This window comes from Taeniopygia guttata, chromosome 12, assembly GCF_048771995.1.
Source record: "Taeniopygia guttata chromosome 12, bTaeGut7.mat, whole genome shotgun sequence".
NCBI classification, from domain to species: Eukaryota; Metazoa; Chordata; class Aves; order Passeriformes; family Estrildidae; genus Taeniopygia; species Taeniopygia guttata.
The window spans coordinates 8,898,742-8,918,836 of NC_133037.1; the positions used below are offsets into that span (position 1 = coordinate 8,898,742).

Sequence of the window (20,095 nt, forward strand, 5' to 3'; positions counted from 1 at the left end):
ACCAGCATTAGTGCTGGGTCAGTGCACTGACGGCCCTGCAGCACAAACGGGATCCAGATCACAAACCGTGGAACAATGGTGCTTCTGTTGAATTAGCTGGGCAGAGGGTCCCCGCGGCAGAGTGGGCAGATTCAGAGAGAACCCAGAGGGTGGGCAGGCAGGCTGGGGCTGGCAGAGCACCTGCCAGCACAGTGCCACCCTGCAGGTTTCTAGGAAATAACCAGGAACACAGATTTATCCCAGTTCGGCACCAGTGACAAACATCCGGGGTATTTCCCACCCCAAACCAGGCAATCCTTAATGGAGTTCGAGTAATGCCAAACTTCCCTGGGAGAACTGGGGAGAAGAGCTGGGGGTGTGATCTGCAGCTGAGTGTGCCCCATGCACCACAGAGCAGCTGGGCACACGGGAGACAACATTCCGTGGAGCTGACACGGGGCTGGGAGCAGGAGCCCAGGGAGGAGCAGTCTGTCATAGCCCAAAGAAAAGACGGACACATTGGGTGGTTCTGAGCATCATTTTACTGAAGGGCTGGACACCTGCTAGGACTTCATAACAAAAAGTTCACTTCATTTAAGAAAAAAGACAGTATTTTTTGTCCCATTCCCTTCCAAAGAGTGGAATAATACTAATGCTGTCTTTTCACTAAGCAATGCCATTCCAAAATATACAACATTGAGTGTGGAACAGCCCAGCTTCATATTAACATTAAATATTATTAGAACTTCGGAAACATTCTACACAAACAAATGAAACAGTAAAAAGTTCACTCAAGAACAAGATGGTCATTTGTAAAATCATGATACAAAGTTTGTTACTCGCCCTCCTGCGGGTTGCAGTTGCTGCTCCCCAGCCCTTGCTTGGGATGCCCAAACAGCAAGGAATGCCACAGAGCCCGTGGCGCTGGTCTCAGCCGGAGCTGGTCGGTTGTGCCGTGGCGTGGGGACGGCTCTCATGGAGATGCTGGTTGGCAGAGAGTGGCACAAGTGGCCGGGCAGTGCCCAGCCAGAGCCCCCGTGTCACTCAGAGCAGCTGCCGTGCCTCTGCTCAGGAAATGCTGCTCCTCAGGAGTACTGCACCAGGACCGGGGAGGAGGGAGGGCATCATACGGTGCCTTCCCTGCCATGAACAAACACTGACACTCCCAACCAGGCCTGGGCAGTGTGGTGGAGCAGGGGCAGGAGGGGAGGTATTTCTGGGGATAGCTTTGCAGCACCTTCTCTTTTAGAACAGCACCATGTGCCTGTGACTGTGGGAATCACCAGACACTCACAGGGGCTGCCTGTAGCCACAGGAACAGAAAGGGCTAATTAAGACAATAAGGAGAGAGTCCCAGACGATAATAAGGCCTTTAAGGGACTCTCTGGGGAAGCTATTTCGGAGGCCACATGAGCAGTGCCAGATTGTGAGACAGATGAAGGATGGAAGTGAAAGCCTGGGGCGGGGGGGGGGGGGGGGTGCCTGCTCCGAAAGGACTCCTGTTCACCTGCAGCACCAAGGTCTGTGTACTGCTGCCAGGCAGGGTAGGGGAAGTTCTGTGGCCAGGCAGGGATGGAGGGAAGACAGTGACAGTGGAAAGCCACAGCCTTGGCTCCTCTGTTTGCACATCTCCTGCAGCAGACACAGCAGCAGCAGGCTGCTGGCTGTCCAGGTGTTGCTGGCATCTTTAGCTTTCCCTACTCCCAGCTTCTTACATTTTCACCAGCCTTCCTTAGTGCTCCTAAGCAAAGGGAGGAGTCTGGCCTCAGCACCATGGCTTTGGAGGCAGCTGCTGGCCAACCTGCAAGTTCCAGCAGTGTCACACCTACAGACAAGCTTCATTCCACACTCAGGGATGACCTGGTGACAAAGGCTAACCTCTCATGTCTTCTGTGACAAGAATCCTCTGAGGCACCTGGCACCTTCCTAACAGCACCCAGCTCCAGGCAGAACAGGCTGCAAGGAGAGGGAAACCCTAGCATGGTGCTGTCTAGCAGAGTCCAGAATGTCAGGGCTCAGAAGCATCCTGCCCTGCTGTGCTCTCCACAGCTTGTGCCAGCCCACCCAGCTGGCAAAGCTGAGGGCTGCAGCATTGTCAGGAAGGTGCCAAATATCCCAAATCTGCTGTACTCTCCGTGGGCCACCTCAGCTCCTGGAAGGCCATCCCCATCTGAGCACAGGAGCAAAGAGGCAAGTGGCCTTTTGAACACTGGAAAAGAAACTGTCACTTTCACACAAACCAGCCTGGATGAGCAGCTGGTGCTCCACAGCTCAGCACTGACCCTGCCATCCATGGCCAAAAAAAGGATCCTCCTACTGAAACTTGCCTTCCTGCCTGGGAAGCTGCCCAGCTCGAGTCACACTGCCCAGCTGGAGCTGAGAGACAAATCTGCTCTCCATACCCAGGGATCCCTTGAGCCATGGCCAAAGGCCCAGCTACTAGACAGGGCAGGGAACTTGGATCCAAAGGGGAAGAACTGCTGGGCTGGCTGAACCCTCCACATGCTGGCAAGTTCTACCCATGAACACAGCACAAGTCACAATTACAATGGCACAAACTCCGTGCTCAATTCCAAAACCCAGAGCCTCCCAGCCCCTCTTGCCACAGCTGGAGCTAGGGTGGAGAAATGCTCCTGGTGTACCAGGGGGTCTGGAGGACTATGGCTGCAAACCACAGGCAGGACTGCGGAGCAGGGCCACAGAGCCACATGTGCAGCATCACCCATCTGTCCTGTTCTGCTGCTGGTTCCCCTGCCATGTTCTTAGCTGGCAACTGGCTGAACTCCATGCAAGGCAGCACCAGGCAGTGGGGGGATCTCAGCCCACTAACCCCAGCCCTGTTAGTATAAACTGGTCTGAGAGCTGCCCAGTGAGGTGAGCACACCTCCACACACTGAAATACCACTCCTGGGCTGCCAAGCAGGAGTAGCAAAATAATCCCTTCTTATTTTGCAAAAAAAAAGGGCTTAAGGAATTCTGTACAAGGATTGCTACAGCAGCTGGCTCATAGGGGATGCAAATATTTTAGAAGCAGCAGCAGCAACACGCTACATGGCTTGCAGGGAAAAGGGAAGAGGCTGAGGAGAAACTTCTACAACCATAAGCAGTGGCAGATGGTGAAATCCGATCACAGTGGACATGAGCTTCAGAACATTTCTACCAATTAACATTGTGATTTCAACTGCTTTCTGATGTCAGCTTCCCCTTCAGCTGCCTGCTGGACAAGCTACTCTCCCCATGGACCTTGCTGACAGACATCTGAAGCATGCAGGAAGCTCAAGGACCTTGTCTGGTGGAAGGGAAGCACAAACTGCTTCTTGGCAGCTGAATAAAAGGAGAAATTATTTCCAAAAAATCAGTTGGAAGAACAGCCCTTTGACCGCTAGCCGAATCGTTTCTAGAAGTGACAGTGGCACAAATCCACGCCTTAAAAGCATTCCTAAGAGAGTCTCCAAAGCTCTCAGCTGTCACAGTGCCCAGAAAAACACAGGCCAGGTTAGGCACTTGGATGAATTCAAAGTGACTAATACAGAAACAGGTCTGAACAAGGTGCATACCACACGCTCAGCAGAGACCACAGCGCTCCGGGGAATGCATTTCTATGGGCCCTGCCAGGTACTGTTGCACAGATCCCTGGAAGTGTTACCCAGCTGCCACAGAATAACACAGGATGGAAGGGACCTGTGGGGGAGACGTCTGGTTAGATCAGGTCTTAGGTAGCTCTGGTTTGATCAAACCTTTCATCTTCCCTAAACAGCAAAGAGCAACATCCACACAGAGCCCCTCTGCAGCCTCAAGCACATCAGAGTTATATGCCCAGGACACCAGGAGCATCCACAGCTGGGCACGAGTCAAAGCACAGTGGAGTCAACCCACGCCAGGCTGAGGCACCTCCTCTGCCAGTACTGGCTGGTGGGCAGCAGTTGCTGGCATTGGCACAGAGGCTGTAAAGCCCCTCTATAAACCTGCAACCCCTGCAGTCAAGTTCCCAAAGCACCTGCAGGAGGAAGAAGAGACAACAGGAGGGCAGAGAACGGAGGTCCAGCACTGCCCTGTCGCTCAGGGCCCTGTGGTCTGTTAGAGATGTGCAGGAGAGCTGACAGAGATGGGACTGGTGATGAGCAAGTCCCTGAGCACACAGCTACAGAGTGCTCACTTCCCTGGCAGCAGTCTCAGTGACACAGAGGTGTTTCCAAAGCTTCTCTCTCCCTGTGGAGCAGAACACCTTTTGCTGGTGGGAAGGACACAAGGCAAACTGTCATCACCAAGCACGCACAGAACTCAGCTCAGTGCTGGGAAACGCACGGCAGCACCAAGGCTGGATGCTGTGCTGGACCTGTTAAGCAACAATACAAGTCAAGTCCTTGACTGGCAGAGACCCAAGCTGTGAAAGACAAGAGGTGATAGAAAAGAGTGAAGAGGGAGGCAGCAGTACAGCTGAGAGAAGACACATGATGATGAGGAGGGATGTGGCCTGGTAAGTTTGCCTCAGGTGCTCAGCTTCCCACTCAGACTGGAGGAAAAGCGGCTTCGACCTGGATTCAGCCTTGTTGATGCACGTTGTTTTTCCCAGCGGAGGCCAAGTGCTCAGCTGGGACGCCTGTGCTGCATAAGGAACTCTACAGACAGCTCTCGGTGCCCTTATAAGGGTCTGGGAACAGGGGAAGCTGCTGAGCAGCCTGACAGCAATACCACAGGCAGGAGTTCAGAGCCCTCCTCAGGAAACAGCCCAAAAGAGAAACACCAGTGCAGAACTTCAAGACCTGGCATTTGGGAGCGTGGGAATGAGAAAGGTCTGAAGGAGTGGGAACAAAAGGAACAAAGCAATTTTTGGCCAGTTGACAGTGATGGAGAGCCTCCCTGTTCATCCAGCACCAGGTCAGGACAGGGAACTCTCTGCCAGGGCATTTTAAAACACAGAAGCAGAAGAAAATATTTCCTCCTCCTCGGCAGCCAAGCAGCAGCATTTGCAGGTCAGTCTCAAACACTGCAAGTTATGATCTCTGACAGCAACTCAGAACCCAAGTGTGGGGTTCAGGGCTTGCAATCATTCCCTGAATGGTAAAATCACAGAAGGGTTTGGATTGGAAGGGATCTTAAAGATCATTTTGTTACAACCAACCTGCCATGGGCAGGGACACTTTACAGTAGACCAGGTTGCTTAGTGAAAGTGAACCTCCACCCTGCTCCATGTGGATGAGAGGAGAACCCAGATGCACCTCAGAATGCTCCACTTCCCTGCCTTCTCACTCCATCATGAACCTCCTCTCTTCTCTCCATACCACAGTCTTCCTTCCTGTGCTGGGGATCAGACACTGACCCCTTTTATAAACCACTGAAATCCAGCCAGGTGCTTGTGGGGCGGGGCTTAAATATAAGGATCTGGAACTTCTCTGGGGAGCTCATCCCTTCAGCCAATGCCCACAGAGATTACTAGGTCAGACAACTGGTATTTTGAGCTGGTGAAAGAATGAGTGGATTACACTACTGCTGCAGAGATCTGAGCATACAGCAACATACAGAGCCAGGCTCATACTCAGCCCAATGCCTCTTCCTTTCCCCAGGACACCAGGTTGTCCCTTCCAGGCAACAGCACCAGCACTAACTGCTCCAGTGAGGTGTTTCTCCTGGGATTAGTAGATCCCTCCCTGAGGAGTGCAGAGAACACAGAGCCATGTTCAGATCCAACAGTGTGCCCCTGGTGCAGGGAGGTGACAGGAGCCATCTGCAGCAGTTCTGCAGTGCCTCCTAGGGATGGCCGAGCCTGCACTCCTTCCACAGAGCTCTCACACCTGCCACACACCTTCTCACAACATCCCTGATGGCACAGCAAGGCTGCCACCCACCTCATGATATCCATCTTCCCTCCTACTGCTTCACCCCCACAAACCACAAAAAGTGACTCTCTATGTTTAAGTGCTGGTATATGTCCTCCCAAATTTTTCTACTTTTCTGCCTTAACTCAGGCTCAAGTATCCCACTGAGCTCTGGGACTGGCAGGATGTAGCTAATGCATTCAAACACAGCGTGTGTCTCTGTTGTGGTTTAACTCCAGCCAAAACCAACAGTCTTCTCTAGCGGCACCTGGAATCTGCTCCTGGAACACCCAGCAACAGCAAAGCAGTTACATGGAGGGCAGGACACTACACAGTTCATGCTAACAATTCCAGCCCTTTGGTTCTAACAGTCACAGTTCATGATCTATAGCTGCACCTGGGGTATAGGAGAGCAGAGTAATGCTGGGTGCTGAGGAAGAATCCTCTTTGGAGGCAAATCTCTACCATGTGTTCAAAACTTCTGCTACCCACAAAGGGAGGAGGTGCCTAAAGATGTCAGACAGACTTGCAGCCCTGTGACACTCCTGCACTGTTATGCAGAGGTAATACCAAAAACAGGATTAAAACTACCAGCTGGTAATTCTCCAAGTTATTTGGCATTGACGAGTGGCTACACTGCTGCTGCCTCTGAGCTGCTCAAGGGAGCCCAGGACAGACTGTCACAACACTGAACCACAAAGGAATTCTGGCACCTTTCAACAAAAGGCTAGCTGAAGGGAAGGAGGAACAAAAGCTATCAAACCCAATCCCAAAGGGATGGAGGAAGTGCATCTTCCCACAGTTCCTGTGCCATATGCACATATATGGATATATAGATATACAGATAATAAAGTTATAAAATTTGATCAAAATAAAACCAGTAAATGTACAGCTTGAAAAAGAGCAATATCACAGTGCATCAATGTCATGAGAAAGTCCTGTGTTCTCCCCTGCACAAGAGCACAGCCTGCCACATTCAGGGGAGCGTGGTGAGAATTGAGTTCTCTGGCTGCTCAGCTCAATGCTGGCCGGAGTCACCATCCCACACTCCCAAACAGGGGTTTGGATTTCTGCAGCCAATTCTGCACAGCAGTGGCAGACAGGCAGGAACAGCACAAGAGTGGGCTGCTCTGTCTGCAGGTTAGTGGGCATATTGGCACCAGAGACACAGAGTCACTGTGTCTAAGCCTCTGTGTGCTCTGGTGCCAGGCTTGTATTTATTTACTTACAAAAAAAAGTGACAAAGTGAAGAAACTCAGGGGACACTATGAGAGTGGGACAAGGGCTGAATTTGGATCACAGGGGACAGGTTGACTCTAAGAATCTTCTGTGCTCTCCTCCTCACTTCATCATCAGAGGAAGAGTTGCCCACCTTGATGGTCCGGAATTTCAGCAGGTTCAAAGTGCTCTGCACTTGTTGAGTTTTCTTTCGGACAGGAATAGTATTTGCTTTTTTCCTCTGTGGTGCTTCTTTTGCCTCTGTAGCTTTTCTCTTCTTCTGCCCAGTGCTCTCCTGGTAAGTGCTGCTGTCCTTCCACTCTGTTTTTCCCACCAGAACTTCCTTATCTTTGATTTTCAAGGTCTTGGGTTGTGGTGCTGTGGCGCAGTCCTGGGATGAGCTGCCTGCAACTCTCCCATTGAGAACTCCAGAGGCTTTGCAGGCGTTGCTCTCCTGCAGCACTCCACCGTTTGGTCCCTTCAGAAGCTTTAAAGCACAGGTGGCAGAATCAGGTGCTTTCTTAACCGAACGCTTGTACCCCTTGCCTTCAGTTATTTTAGTGCTCTTGCCTGAAGAAAACTGCCTTGGTGGACTTGAAGTCTTGAGGCGTTTAAGGTCTGAGGGAGAGATTCCAAGACGTCCCCGTGTGTACTTGGACTCCAAACAGGATGTTGCAGTTTTCAGTGGCACCAGGGCTTCCAGAACCACTGACAGCCTCATAGCTGGATACACATCAGGATACATGCTTGTAGGGAAGCCCACTGTCGCTGCTTTGGATGTGCCTGATCCTGTCCGCTTCAAGGAGCTCAAGAGGAGATTTGTGGAATCCCCTTTGGAGACTTTCAAAGAGCTCACTGGAATGCTGGTGGGCAAAGGGGCCACTTTTGCCACCGAGTTCCTGGCTGGACTCTGGGTGGGCTCAGTGGTGCTGGCACAGCTGCGCTGTGTGTTTTCCTCTGTCTGACTCGGTGTGACTGCCGTGCACGAGCTGTACCCGTACACATCCTTACTCCTCAGAATCGTGGGCTGGTAGCCCTCCTCCTTCAGGCCTTGGATGAAGGCCACCAGCTGGGTCTCTGTGTCTGAAAGGTCCTTGGACATCGGGTTGAAGACTCGGAGGGCTTCCTCCAGCACTTTCTGTCCTGCAGAGGAAATTCTTGACCAGGAATGGACAGCTTTTTCTTCCTCATTGTTCACTGCAATATTCATGGCATTAGGCAAGCAGGTTCTTCAAAAAGGTCCAAATTACTGGAAAAACAACCCTTGACACCTCAAAAGGAGAAAGAAGACAGTTAGCTTACAGCAACTGAAATTATCCAAGTTTTTAATATGGGACCTGAAACCATCAAGCCCAGGCGTGGCTGGTCGCAAACACTGGGTCAAATTCTGGGCTCAACCCAACATAGAAGCATCATCAAGAAAAACCTGTAACTCATCTCTGAAATAAAACAAAAACATCTCTCACAAAAATATCCTCCAACCTAAACAAAGATTTCCAGAAATCTCATCCAATCCACCCCAAGATGGACTCCAATGATTAACTCAGCAAAATCCGCAGCTCCTTTCCAGTCTGAGCTTGACCCACCCCAGCTTTGGATAACCAGATCTCATTTTCCCAGGGGAAAACTGAACCCTCATTGAACCCTTTCCCTGTGTACACACTGCAACTAGCACCACTGAGCTATCTCAACACTAAGAAAAGCCTAAGCACTTAAACTGCATCCCAGCACCACATTCAATTTCTCAGCTTCTTAACTGATGCTGCTTAAATATTGATTCTTGCCAAAGCTGCAGCTTCCTCCTGGAGACCTGGCAGCAGGGATGGAGGCTGTTCCAGTTGTGCTTCATTGGTGCTGAATGCTGTGGCAAGGCAGCACTGCTCCTTGCTGTTCTCTTGTTTGAACAACGGTCCACAACTTGCTGTCACAGCAAACTGGTGTTGATCCAAGGACACTTGCTGCCAAGTGAGGAGGAAGCAGGAAATTCAAGCAGGGCGGTATGAAGGAAACACACATCACCCGGGCCAAGTGTACAAAGGCCTGAGGGACAACACTGGGATCACACTCAGGGCACTGTGCAGCTGCCTGCCTGGCATAAAAGCATCAATTATTGCCTTCAATAAAAAATAGGCACTAAAGGGCAATCCAGGCAGGACTTGAAGGGCAGTCCTTCAAGAGAACTCTGATCCTGGTGGCCTCACAGCTCCACAGCTGTATGCTAGACCAACAAGGCATAAAATCTTTAGCTTTATTGGTACTTCTCAAAATAATAATGAAGATTCAGTTAAAAACCCTGGTCAGGGAAATGCAGGAGGTGTCAGAGACAGTTTTGGAGAGGGCAGTGCACAGGCAAGAAAGCTGCGATGGAGAATTTAACTCCTGAGCAGCCAGAACAAGGAACTACTCACATCCCATGTTCCCCCAGAACTCTGGGCTCAGCACAGCACAGGAGCAGAGCCCGTGCTGCCGCCAGCTGCACAAGCAGGGAAGAGACACAAGCCAAGAGCAGCCACAGAAGGAACAGCACAGGTCAGTGGGGGAGTAAGAACCTCCACATGACAGACTAATCTCAGTCAAGTGCTCTGCAGACGTCACGGCCAAAGAGGGATTTGGAGGAGGATAATGCAGTTGTTCAGAGGCAGGCGGGGGATCTCCCACGAAGGAGGGGAGGCAGGCAGGGAAGTGATCCCACAGAGCCAGCGTCACCAGCCAGCAGTGAGAGTCATCACCTCCAAAGTGACCAAGCAGTGCCAGGCACAGGAAAGCCAGAGAGGGTGTCACATTAATTTTGATGTGGTGAGGCAGAGACCAATGAAGACGCACAAGTAACAACATGTGCTCAACCGGCTGCAAAAAGGATCATCTTCAGGCTGCAGCAAGCCCAGGAGCAGCTGGGACATCTGAAGGGGTGTTCTGGCTGTGACATTTCATGGGAACAGGACTTTCCAACGTCCAACCGCTTGGTCCTGTTTGGTGCAGCGCCAGCTGTGTTGGTGGAAAGCCGGCCACGAGCAGACGCACTCCCGGACAGTCTGTCCTCCCGACAGCAGAGTCCCTCACCTGACACACTGCTGTGGGGCCGGGGGGCTGCGGGAACACAGCATCCCGGCACGGTGCAAGCACAGCACCGGGTTCGCGGCCCGGCTGTCCGAGCACGGAAAGGGCTCTCCCGGTGCACCGCAGGGGAAGCGGCTGCCGGCAGGGCCGGGACGCGGGGCTGGGGCAGCCTGCAGGGCAGGCGGCCGGTGCGCAGCGCCGAGCAGGGCTCGACGGGCCCGCCAGGTCCTCGCTCAGCCTCTGGTTCGGCCCGCCCCTGGCACAAGCGATGCCCGTCACCGAGCGCCCGTCCCTCTCCCCCGCTGCACCCTCCCCACGGCTCGGCCCGCCGGCCGCGGGGACCCCGCTCCGTGCAGGGCTGCGGGGGTGACTGGTGCAGACAGCGGGTGCGGCACCAGCGCCCGGCCCGTGCCGGCTCCCGGGACCGGGGGGGCGGGGGGCGGGGCGGGGTCCTCAGCGCCGCGGCTCCGCCTTCAGCGCCCCGAGGCCGCCCCGGCGGGCGGCTCGGCAGCGCCCTCGCCCGCCCCGGCGGGCGGCTCGGCAGCGCCCTCGCCCGGGAGCCGGCGCGGGGCCCGGGCCCGCCGGCCCCAACCTACCGGCTGCCGCCAGACCCGCGCCCGCCGCTGCGCCGCGCCCGCCGCTCCAACATGGCCGCCCGCGGGGCGCCGGAAGTTCCCCCGCTTCCGCTTCCGGTCCCTCTCCGCGGGCAGCGCCGCGCCGCAGTCACGGAGCGCGTTCGGTCACGCCCCGGTACCGCCCCGTGACCACGGCAACGGCGGCGAGGGCCGGCCCCGGGCCGGCAGGGGGCGCCGCTGGCGGAAGCGGCGCGGGCGGAAGCGGCCCCGTCACCAGGTAACGGGGTCGGTGTCGGGGCGATGAGCGGCGGGGCCGGGCGGCGGCGGCGCCTGGTTCTGCACGTGGACCTCAACAACACGGTGGTGGTGGCGGACACGGTGACGGGGCAGGCTCCACCAGCGGCGCTCAACACCTTTCTCAGCACCGTCACCTGGGGCCGCGCCGGGGCTGCCGGTGAGCGCCGGGGCCGGGGGTGCGGGGGACCCGGTGTGGGGTGCGGGGCTGAGCACGTTCCTCTCTTGTAGGCGAGTGGGAGTGGGTGAGCGACCGCCCGTCCCTGCGGCCCCCGTGCCCCGGCGCCCTCAGCTACTACAGCCGCCACGGCCGGGACCCCGCCTTCACCGAGGCCGGCCCGGGCCGGCGCTTCCGTGAGCTCCACGCCCGCCACCTGCGGCTGCTCGAGTGGCCGGGCCCGCCGCACGACGCCTTGTCGGTGCCAGGAGAGCCCGGCAAACGCTACCACCTGATCCTGCCCTCCTTCTTCCGCCTCCTGGACACGCTGCACCGGGATGGCAGGGCCTTCGCTGTTATCTTCAGGACCTTCGGCGCCGACCTGCCCCGCGCCCTGCAGGCCGTCAGCAGCGCTCTGCACGGGCAGCACCCCCAGTTCCCTGCCCTGCGGGACGTGGCGGTGAGTGGCGCCCCGAGGGTCTGGCGTGATGGGGATGGTCCCACAGAGCCCTCCCCACTCCCTGTCAGACTGCTCTCCGAGTGCTTGGCCAGGCTGCTTTTAAAAGCATCGAGTTCTCTGGATGACGCTGTTAGCTGTGGGGGAGCATGTGTGTGCAGATCCTATGTGGAATGATCGCCTCTTGGGGTATCCAGTGTTGGACAGAGCATGCCTTCTCCCGAGGAGGGGCTGCTGCAGCAGAGCAGGGCGCACTGGCCCAGAGCCGATCACAGCTGCACTCTCCTCCTGCTGGCAGCACACTGGGCAGGAGTGCTGGGAATGGGCTTTAGAAGATGCTTTAGTTATTCCTTGGAGTGTTTTCAGGTAGCAGAGATTGAAATAGGGGAAATGTGCAGCTAGGAGGTCATTCCTTCACATCCTTGGGGAGAGGGTGATTTTTGGTTGGATGCATTCCATGCCACCTCTTTTCATCTTCCCAGCACCATCCTCCCACACTGTAGTGGTGAGGAGTCTCCACCCTGCTGCTTGGTGTCTCTGCCAGTGCATGAAACAACCTGTCTGCTTTAGAAACTTTTCATTCCCCATTTTCTGTGGTCCTGCAGCTCCCTGTGGACCTTACCCCTGGCCAGATACGCTGCAGCAAGCGAGAGGTGGTGCTAACACGGGGAGCAGAGCGTCTGGCCACCCGGGAGGACAGAAGAAAGCTTTACAACTACTTCAGCTCCTTTGAGGGAATTGGAGGCTTCCAAGACCACTTTGACTGGTGAGAAGAATGCACTGAGGAAGTGGGTTGGGCATTATCTTCTTTCCTGTGATTCTCTTCATTTCTGGGATAGCTCCTAGTTTTGAAGCCTTTATGGTGTTGCGGTCTCTATCACTAGGCACTCTCCATTTTGCCTGTGGGCTGCTTGATGGGACTCACCATTCCTGAGGTCCTCATCTCCTGGTGTACCTCCTGCTTTTCTCCAAAGACCTCCTGGTTTGTCATCTTGATGCAAAATGCCTCATTCCTAGGAGGGCATGGGCACAAGGACAGGACATTCTGCTTCCTGGGCCTGCAGTACAGTCTGCCATTACTCGAGAGCTGTTACCCTCTCCCTGTCCGACTATTCCTTCTCCACTTACTGTTTCAGGTGGGCTAGAAATCAGTTCTCTTCCCAGGGTGGGAAGCCCCTGTGGATAGACCCCCATGATCCTGACATTCACCACATCTTCATTGATGACAACATCCGGCTGGACGATGGAGACACCATTGTTCACCCCCAGGTAGGTGGCTGAGGGCCCCTCTGGCACCGTGCACTAGGGATGTCCCTGGCGAGGTCAGACATGTTTTGTCCCCTTTGCATGAGGCTGCAAAGTGGGGGTCAAGGCATAGCCCTGCTGTCACTGCATCCTGTGCCGCCAGTGTTGGTGGCAGCGATGCACAGGGAGGGTGAGATCAGCCGTCAGCAATGCACAGCAGGTGCTGGCTGCCTCTGCTCCCCTCTGAGTCAGCCCCGTGCCTGGAGGCAGCAGCAATGATATCAGGGCTGCCAGCCTTGTCACCTGTCTGAATGAACCGGCAGTGTTTGTGGGGAGCACACACGCTTGGGAAACACAATGTTTATGCAGACAGAACCGTTCCTGGCTGTTGGACGGCTGTCAATGCTCAAACAAGAGCTGCAGATCCATGGGCGATCCTCAACCCCTGCCTGTTTCCATCCATACTGAAATGGTGCTGAGAGGAAACACAGCAGCCAGTGAATTGTCTGCAGTGTTTGCCTGGCAGCCTGGGAATGGCAAAGGATGGGATGCTCATTGGATGTTCCCTTCCATGCAAACTTTCTCAACTTACACATTTGTAGCTGGTGGCAGGAATTGTTACTGCCTGGACAGACCTGTCAGGAACAGGCTTTGGTCTGTGCCATGCCTGGTTGAGGGGAGCCTCTGCAATGGCTGCTGCATGCAGATCTGCAGCAGCTGGAGCGTGTCTCACACAGCTCCACTTGCTGCATTTCAGCATCAGGCTGTTTGTCTGATCAAGGAGCTCCTCCTTTGGCGTTGGTAGCCTGTGTGGCTGGTCAGTCAGGCTGCTATGCTAATCTCATGGCAGCCGTGCAGCCAGCCCTGGGGCTGCTCCCACGCTGGATCACACAGGTAGGATCCAGTTATGGTAGCAGCAGACCTTGTGGGAGTCTGGGCAGCAACCAAGCATCTTCCCAGCAGGGCTCATCGTCACTGCTGGGATCTTGCTGTCCTGCAGCCAGGATCAGTAGGTGGAATGCCATTCTCCCCTCTTCTTGTATCACCAGCTCTGCAGGGCTGTCCCCATTTCAGTGGTGGTGACAGAGCAGCACTAGGAGTGAAACAGATTGCCAAGTGACTTTAAGCAGGCCATGGTGAAGATTAGAAGGTGAAGTCCCTGTTCCATCCTGTGGTGGCTAAAGGAAGAGCTGTTGGCAGAGGTTTCCCTGGAGTCAGCTGCTCCACAGAGCCATTTTCTTCCAGCTGCGTGGTGTGGCCTGTTTCCTTAAGGGAGCACCAGGCACGTGTGACATGCTGGTTCAGAGTCAAAGGCACTTTCTGGGAGAGGGGGAAATCTCAAGAAACTTCACCTTCTGCTGTTGCAGTGAAGATAGGACCACCCTGCCCTCTTGTCCCTGACACAGCCAGCATGGAGGCGCCTGGCTGAGGGGAGGACAGAGTGTGCCACAGGCATGTGCGTTGCTGCCAGGCTCTGCTCTCCTTGCAGGTGTTCTGGGAGCAGGGTGTCAGCAGTCCCAGGAGCCTGCCCACCTCTGCGCTGTACAACGTTTGCCTGGTGCAAACCGATCTGCTGGAGGCCATTGCTGATGAGGACTATTTCCTGCGCTGTGTGAGGAGGTGCGAGGAGAACTACGACCGCTACCTGGCCTGCATGGAGAAGGACAACCCAAGCCAGCAGTGGGATGGACACTGATACCCCCTCATGGGGCTGAGTGGCTCCAGACTGGGACACCACCCGCTTCCTGCTGCATGCAGTCAAAGTCCCAGGCAGGCTCCTGCTTCAAGCTGTTACCTCTCCAATGTGCAATGTGCATGTTTGGTCCTATCAGGAGCTTCCATGAGCAAACACGAGCGTCCTGGGAGCTTGTATGATGGGATTCTTGGAGGAAATGGTTTTCCAGTCTTTGGCAGCATTGCCTGTGGTGCCCACTTCTGTGTGAGGGCTGGGGCTCACCATCCCTCTGCAGTCACCAGGCAGGTCCCTTCCACCATCCTGTGATGCAGGCAGCCTCGCAGTGTTCGCACCTCACTTCCCGCTCCTGCAGTGATGGTTGGTGCAGAGCAGGTGCCAGGATGAGTGCAGTGTTATCAGCAGCATCCCTAGGTGGCATTTGTGGTGTGGTGTTCTTGGTGGATGCCTTGTCACTTCTGTCTGTTTATAAAGCAAACCTTTTTAGCTCATTTCTGTGTGAGTTTCCTGCCTGCCCTTGGCTCTGCATGTGCTGGTGGGTGGGAAGCGCCTTTCCCAGCGTGTTCATTTGCCTGGCTCAGCCAAGTGGGGACAAAAGTGTTGGTGGAGGGTTTGAGACCCGTGTGCACCTTTCCTTATGCTGCTGAGACCCCATCAAGGTCGTGCTCAGAGTAGGGCTGAGCTTATGTTCTGTCCCTGCAGTGGTGACAGGACATCCTCTCTAGGGTAGGACGGTGGGTTCCCGACTCCTTGAGCCCGGCACTGTGTGGCTCTGGCGCCGGCAGCATACAGCAAGTGAGGGCAGAGCCAGGGTCTCTCTAGCCCCTCTCCCTGCGATGGTTCCTTCCCGGCCAGGTGAACGCGGCAGGGGCCCGGCGGGCCGGTGGCACCGGGAGGGTCGGGCGGAGAGGAGCGGGGCACGGCAGGGGGGCCGGGGCGGACGCGGCGCCGCCCCCACCGGCAGCGGGCGGGCCCGGGGCGGGCGGAGGCGCGGAACGGCGGGGAGAGCGGCGGAGCGGGCGGAGAGGTGAGCGCGGTCCCGGTCCCGGTCCCGGTCCTGGTCCCTGCCCCTGTCCCTCTCCCAGCGGCGGGGCGGCGCGGAGCGGAGCGGGCAGTCCGGGCACGGCGGGGCGGCCGTCCGGGGTTGCGGGCGGGCATCCGGGGAGCGCAGGGTTGCAGCGGGAGCCCGGGGGACGCCGGTGCCAGCGAGCTGTGGGCGGGAGCCCTGGGGGTGCGGGCTGCGGGGCAGTGCGCCGGAGCGCCGGGGGCTGCGGGCGGGAGTGCGGACAGCACCAGGGGTGAGGACGGTGCGCCGAGAGCAGGAACCTGGCGGGGTCCGGATTGTGAACGGGAAACCTCTGCGCGGTACGGACCCGGGGGATGCGGGTAGAGAGCCCCGGGCACGCAAGGGTCCCAGTGAGTGCGGGCTGTGTACCAACAGCACCGGGTAGTGGGAGCCCGGGCTGCGGGAACCTCGGGAAGCAAGAGCACTGGTACGTGCGGGCAGAGAGCCCCAGGGAGTGGGAGCCCGGAGGGGCGGACAGGGAGCCGTGGGGCGCAATCGGGAGCCCGGAGGGGTTAGGCAGGCAGCCCGGGATGCAGTGCGCAGCCCCGCGGAGCAGGAGCTGTCGCACAGCCAAGGGGGGCCGGCTAGCTGGGGCTGGGGGGAGCGATGGGTGCCCGGGCTCTGACTCGGATGCTCTCCCCGCAGGAGGCCGTGGGCCGGACCAGTGGCGAGCCGGGCCGGATGGGCGGCACGGCGGGGCCAGAGCCCGGGGACCCCCGAGGCGGCTGAGCCGGCCCATGGCGGCGGGCGCGGGCGCCTTCGCGTGGGCCACCTTCCCCGCCATGCCCACGCGGCGCGTGTACTGCAGCACCGCGCACCGCGACGGGCAGCTCTTCGTGCTGGGCGGCTGCGGGGGCGGCGGGCGAGCCCTGGGAACTGCTGAGCTGCTCGACCTCCAAGCCCAGCGCTGGACCACGCTCCCACCACTGCCCACGCCGCGGGCTGGCGCTGCCGTCCTCGCCCTGGGCAAGCAGATCTTGGTGGTGGGCGGTGTGGATGCGGCACAGAGCCCCCTCGCCTCCGTTGAGGTCTACCACGTGGATGAGGGCAAATGGGAGAAGAAGGCGGCATTGGCTCAGCCCTCCATGGGCATCTCAGCTGTGCAGAGAGGTGAGGGATAGGAACATGTTGTGACTCTTGCCCAAAGTTTGCTTAGCATCCTTGGAGTCTTGGTACAACGCAGCAGGACAGGAGCCAGGGTTGGTCCCTGTATGTGGTGCCAATGTGTGCTCCCTGGACAGGGATGCTGTGGCACGAACCAGGCTGCAGTGTGGTGGGCAGGGCAGAGGAGATGGCAGGACAGTGGTGGGAGCGGGCAGGGGTGCCGGCCACACTGGAAGCAGGAGCAGGATTTGGCAGTATGGCTGTGTTGCCATGGTGTCTCCAGGGAGATGATATTGCCGAGAATAATTAGAGAGGATGGCCCTGTGCTCTTGTCTGTGCATGATGGATGGGATGGAGAGGGGGTCGAGAGGGTCCCAGGGCAGTCAGAGCATTGCCAGGCTCAGGCCTGGCTGTACTCACTGTCCCCTGGCTGCCCCGGAGCAGTGTCTGGCTGTGGGTCTCAGCAGTACTGCTGCTGCCTGCCCTGACGGGCATGGGGGGATTCCCAGCCCTTCGGTGCTGCCCACAGATCCCCCTGCCTCACTGCTGCCTCTTTTCCAGATGGGGTTGTCTACGCACTGGGGGGAATGGGTGCGGACACCTCTCCCCAGGCACTGGTCCGTGTCTATGAGCCAGCAAAAGACCACTGGCAGCCCCTACCCTCCATGCCCACACCGTGTTATGGGGCCTCTGCCTTCCTGCAGGGAAACAAGATCTTCGTCCTGGGTAGGTGCTGCTGGGGCAAATCGAGCATCCCCTGTGCCTCTACCCTCTTCTTCCTCTGTTCCCAGGCCAGAGAATGACCTGGTGCACCCCAGGGTGGCTCCATGGTGCCCAGCACTGCAGCCAGCAAGCCCCATCCTGCTTGCTGAGCACACCAATAGTGCCAGCTTGGGGCACTGGCAGCTACGTCTCCTCTGTGCATAGGAGGCCGGCAAGGCAAGCTGCCTGTCACCGCCTTCGAGGCTTTTGACCTGGAGACAAGAAGCTGGACACGCTACCCCAGCGTGCCCAGCCGCCGCGCCTTCGCCGCCTGTGCCATGGCTGATGGGGTTGTCTTCAGCCTGGGTGGTCTGCAGCAGCCAGGGCCCCACAACTTCTATTCCCGTCCCCATTTTGTCAACACCGTGGAGATGTTTGATCCTGCGCAGGGTGAGCTCCATGTCTCTGGGTGAGGTGGGAGCATCTTCTGTGGGTTTGGGATGATTCTGTGGGTTGGTGAGGGGTGTCTGTGCCTGAGGGACATGATTATCTGGGCTCTGAACAGCAGCCCCTTGTACCCATGCTGAATCCTGTGCTCCCTGGTCCCAGGGAGTGATTAACCTGCGGGTGTTCTGGCCTTAGTGTATAGAGGGGAAACCCCAGCAGGCGATGCTCACTCCCTCTCATACCCAGGTGTGTGGAGAAAGCCAAGCCGCACCATCCGTATGAAAGAGAAGAGAGCCGACTTCGTGGCTGGATGCCTGGGAGGAAGAGTGGTGGCTGTGGGTGGCCTTGGTAATGCTGGGGTTAGGCGTGTGGCCATGTTCCCATCCCCATTCTTTGGGGCACATCAGTAATCTGCATGGCCATAGGGAGGTTGGCTGTGCAAAACTGGGGTTTACTGCAACATCTCTCCGTGCCCTCATGAGCGCTGGGGAGACCCTACTGCCCTGTCCCACTGGCTGACCCACTGTGCCCCTTGCCCCTTTCACTCCCCAGTCAGGATTTTCCCAGCTCATGTGCAGCATTCTGGGCTCACATAGCCCGTGGTGGCTCAGCTCCACTGTGCAGGGTTGCAGTGCTGCATCCATCTCCCGAGAGAGCTGGGGAAAGGTTAGTGCTGTCACTCAGCCGAGAGCATACAGCAGGAGGGGCTGCTTGGGGAGCCTGGTGCCAGCCACAGCACCCCCAGCCCTGCAGCGAGGGCTGCCAGGGCCCCAGGATCGCTGTGGGAATAGGGAATGGTGCTGGCTGCATTCCCTGCAGTGTGGCATTGCTCCTGAGTCCTGCCGCAGCTGGAGCTGCCTTATCCCTGCAGAGTGCTGGCACGGGGAGGGAGGGAGGGTGAGGAGTGGTTGAGGGGGCAGAGCCAGCAGGTGTGGCATTAGTGCCAGCAGCCATCCCTATGGGGACTCTGCTAATCCTCTTGTGCCCCCACTAATTGCCTCTGGGATCTCAAAGCCTGTGCAGCTCAGGGCTCCTGTTGAGGCATCAAAGGGATGTGGAGGGGGAAAGGCAGAGCCTGGGGTGAGGAGTGGGGAGCTGCACAGGGGCTGATGTGGTTCTGTCTTCCACAGGGAACCAGTCCTGCCCACTGGACTCAGTGGAAGGGTTCAGCCTCTCGCAGAAAAAGTGGGAGCTGCTGCCCCCCATGCCCACTGGCCGCTGCTCCTGCTCCAGCTGCCCAACACCCAGCCTGCTCTTCATCATCGGCGGTGTGGCCCAGGGTCCCAGTGGCGCTGTCGAGGCTCTGTGCCTGCGTGATGTGCCCTGAGCAGGACCCCGGGGACCAGCCCTGGCCAAGCATCAAGTGCCTGAAGACGGGGACAGGGTGTGTGAGCACCCATGTGTTCACCCAGGGTGGCCTGGCTCCAGGAAGCCTCTGTCCCATGATGCCAGGCACCAGAGCAGCTGCGGATTTGGGAACTCCCAGCTCCTGCAGCGCTGTGGCAATGAAGCCCAGGGCAAACTCCTGCCTGGTGGGATGGCCATCGGCAGCAGCGTGGAGGGAGCAGCGGTGGCAGGACTGCCACTGGCCTCACTGCCCTGTCCGGCCCCATCTGTGCCACGGCGTATCTGTGCCGTGTGTGTAGCAGTGAGTGCTGTGTCGTCGTAGACCCAGTCGATGTCTCATGTAGCACAGAGGTGCCCTGTAGCTCAGTGCCTGGGAGGTGATGTAGCACCTCAAATAAATGAAATGTGGAATTTTATCCCACTGGAGTCATGTCGTCTCTGGTTATCCTACTCCAGGCAGACACGTGGCACAGCCTGTCAGGAAAACCCCTCCCAAGGCAGAGTTCAGTGACCCCATACGGTGGAGTAGGGGTAACTCTTGTTCTCCCCACCTCCAGGGTGAGTGGAGCAATGTGACGTAGAGATCCAGTCCTTGTTTGCAGGGGGGGAGCTAAGCAGTGGCTGTCCTGCCTTGGCACAGCCTTGTTCCTGCTTGGCCTCCTGTGGGTGAAGTGACTATGGGGGGATGAAGGCAGCAGCAGAGGAGGGACTTTTTTGAAGGTACCCAGGGGTGTGAGAGAGGCAGGAAATGTTGAGGGCTGCCAGGATGCTAAGAAAAAATAAGAGATGCCTAATGTCAGGTCTTGTGGGCCCTATGCAGCACCACAGCCCCATCTCAAAGGATGAACCATGGCTGGTGTGGGAGAGAGCTGAGTCCAACTGTGTCCAGCTTCTGTAGGCAGGAGCACTGCAATCCTGCTTACTGGCAACCAGGAAGG

The 20,095-nt window shown here is 57.2% G+C and overlaps 3 protein-coding genes across 8 annotated transcripts; 2 read left to right on the forward strand and 1 right to left on the reverse strand.

Moving 5' to 3' along the window:
• Positions 1-503: 503 nt before the first annotated feature.
• On the reverse strand, positions 504-10,802 carry CCDC71 (coiled-coil domain containing 71). Of its 3 annotated transcripts, XM_072934974.1 has the most exons (3): positions 10,667-10,802; positions 7,168-8,284; positions 504-3,660 (listed from the first exon to the last, which is right to left on the reverse strand). In XM_072934974.1, the coding sequence occupies exons 2-3, from the start codon at positions 8,221-8,223 to the stop codon at positions 3,622-3,624; spliced, it is 1,095 nt and encodes a 364-aa protein (XP_072791075.1). In that variant the 5' UTR covers positions 8,224-8,284; positions 10,667-10,802; the 3' UTR covers positions 504-3,621. The 3 variants fall into 3 exon arrangements, with proteins under 3 accessions (XP_072791075.1, XP_030138724.4, XP_072791074.1); XM_030282864.4 differs by having other exon boundaries at positions 504-8,284; XM_072934973.1 differs by lacking the exon at positions 10,667-10,802 and adding an exon at positions 10,074-10,588 and having other exon boundaries at positions 504-8,284.
• Positions 10,803-10,831: 29 nt separating this feature from the next.
• LOC100218845 (uncharacterized) lies at positions 10,832-14,982 on the forward strand. Its single transcript, XM_030282874.4, has 5 exons — positions 10,832-11,099; positions 11,171-11,556; positions 12,159-12,319; positions 12,690-12,822; positions 14,288-14,982. Exons 1-5 carry the CDS (start codon positions 10,946-10,948, stop codon positions 14,492-14,494), a joined length of 1,041 nt encoding a protein of 346 aa, XP_030138734.3. The 5' UTR covers positions 10,832-10,945; the 3' UTR covers positions 14,495-14,982.
• A 139-nt stretch (positions 14,983-15,121) lies between these two features.
• On the forward strand, positions 15,122-19,573 carry KLHDC8B (kelch domain containing 8B). 4 transcript variants are annotated; one of them, XM_072934969.1, is made up of 6 exons: positions 15,122-15,346; positions 16,203-16,667; positions 17,223-17,387; positions 17,589-17,813; positions 18,057-18,158; positions 18,941-19,573. In XM_072934969.1, exons 1-6 carry the CDS (start codon positions 15,328-15,330, stop codon positions 19,135-19,137), a joined length of 1,173 nt encoding a protein of 390 aa, XP_072791070.1. In that variant the 5' UTR covers positions 15,122-15,327; the 3' UTR covers positions 19,138-19,573. The 4 variants fall into 4 exon arrangements, with proteins under 4 accessions (XP_072791070.1, XP_072791071.1, XP_072791073.1 ...); XM_072934970.1 differs by lacking the exon at positions 15,122-15,346 and adding an exon at positions 15,376-15,518; XM_072934972.1 differs by lacking the exon at positions 15,122-15,346 and adding an exon at positions 15,743-15,856.
• The last annotated feature ends 522 nt before the right edge of the window (positions 19,574-20,095 follow it).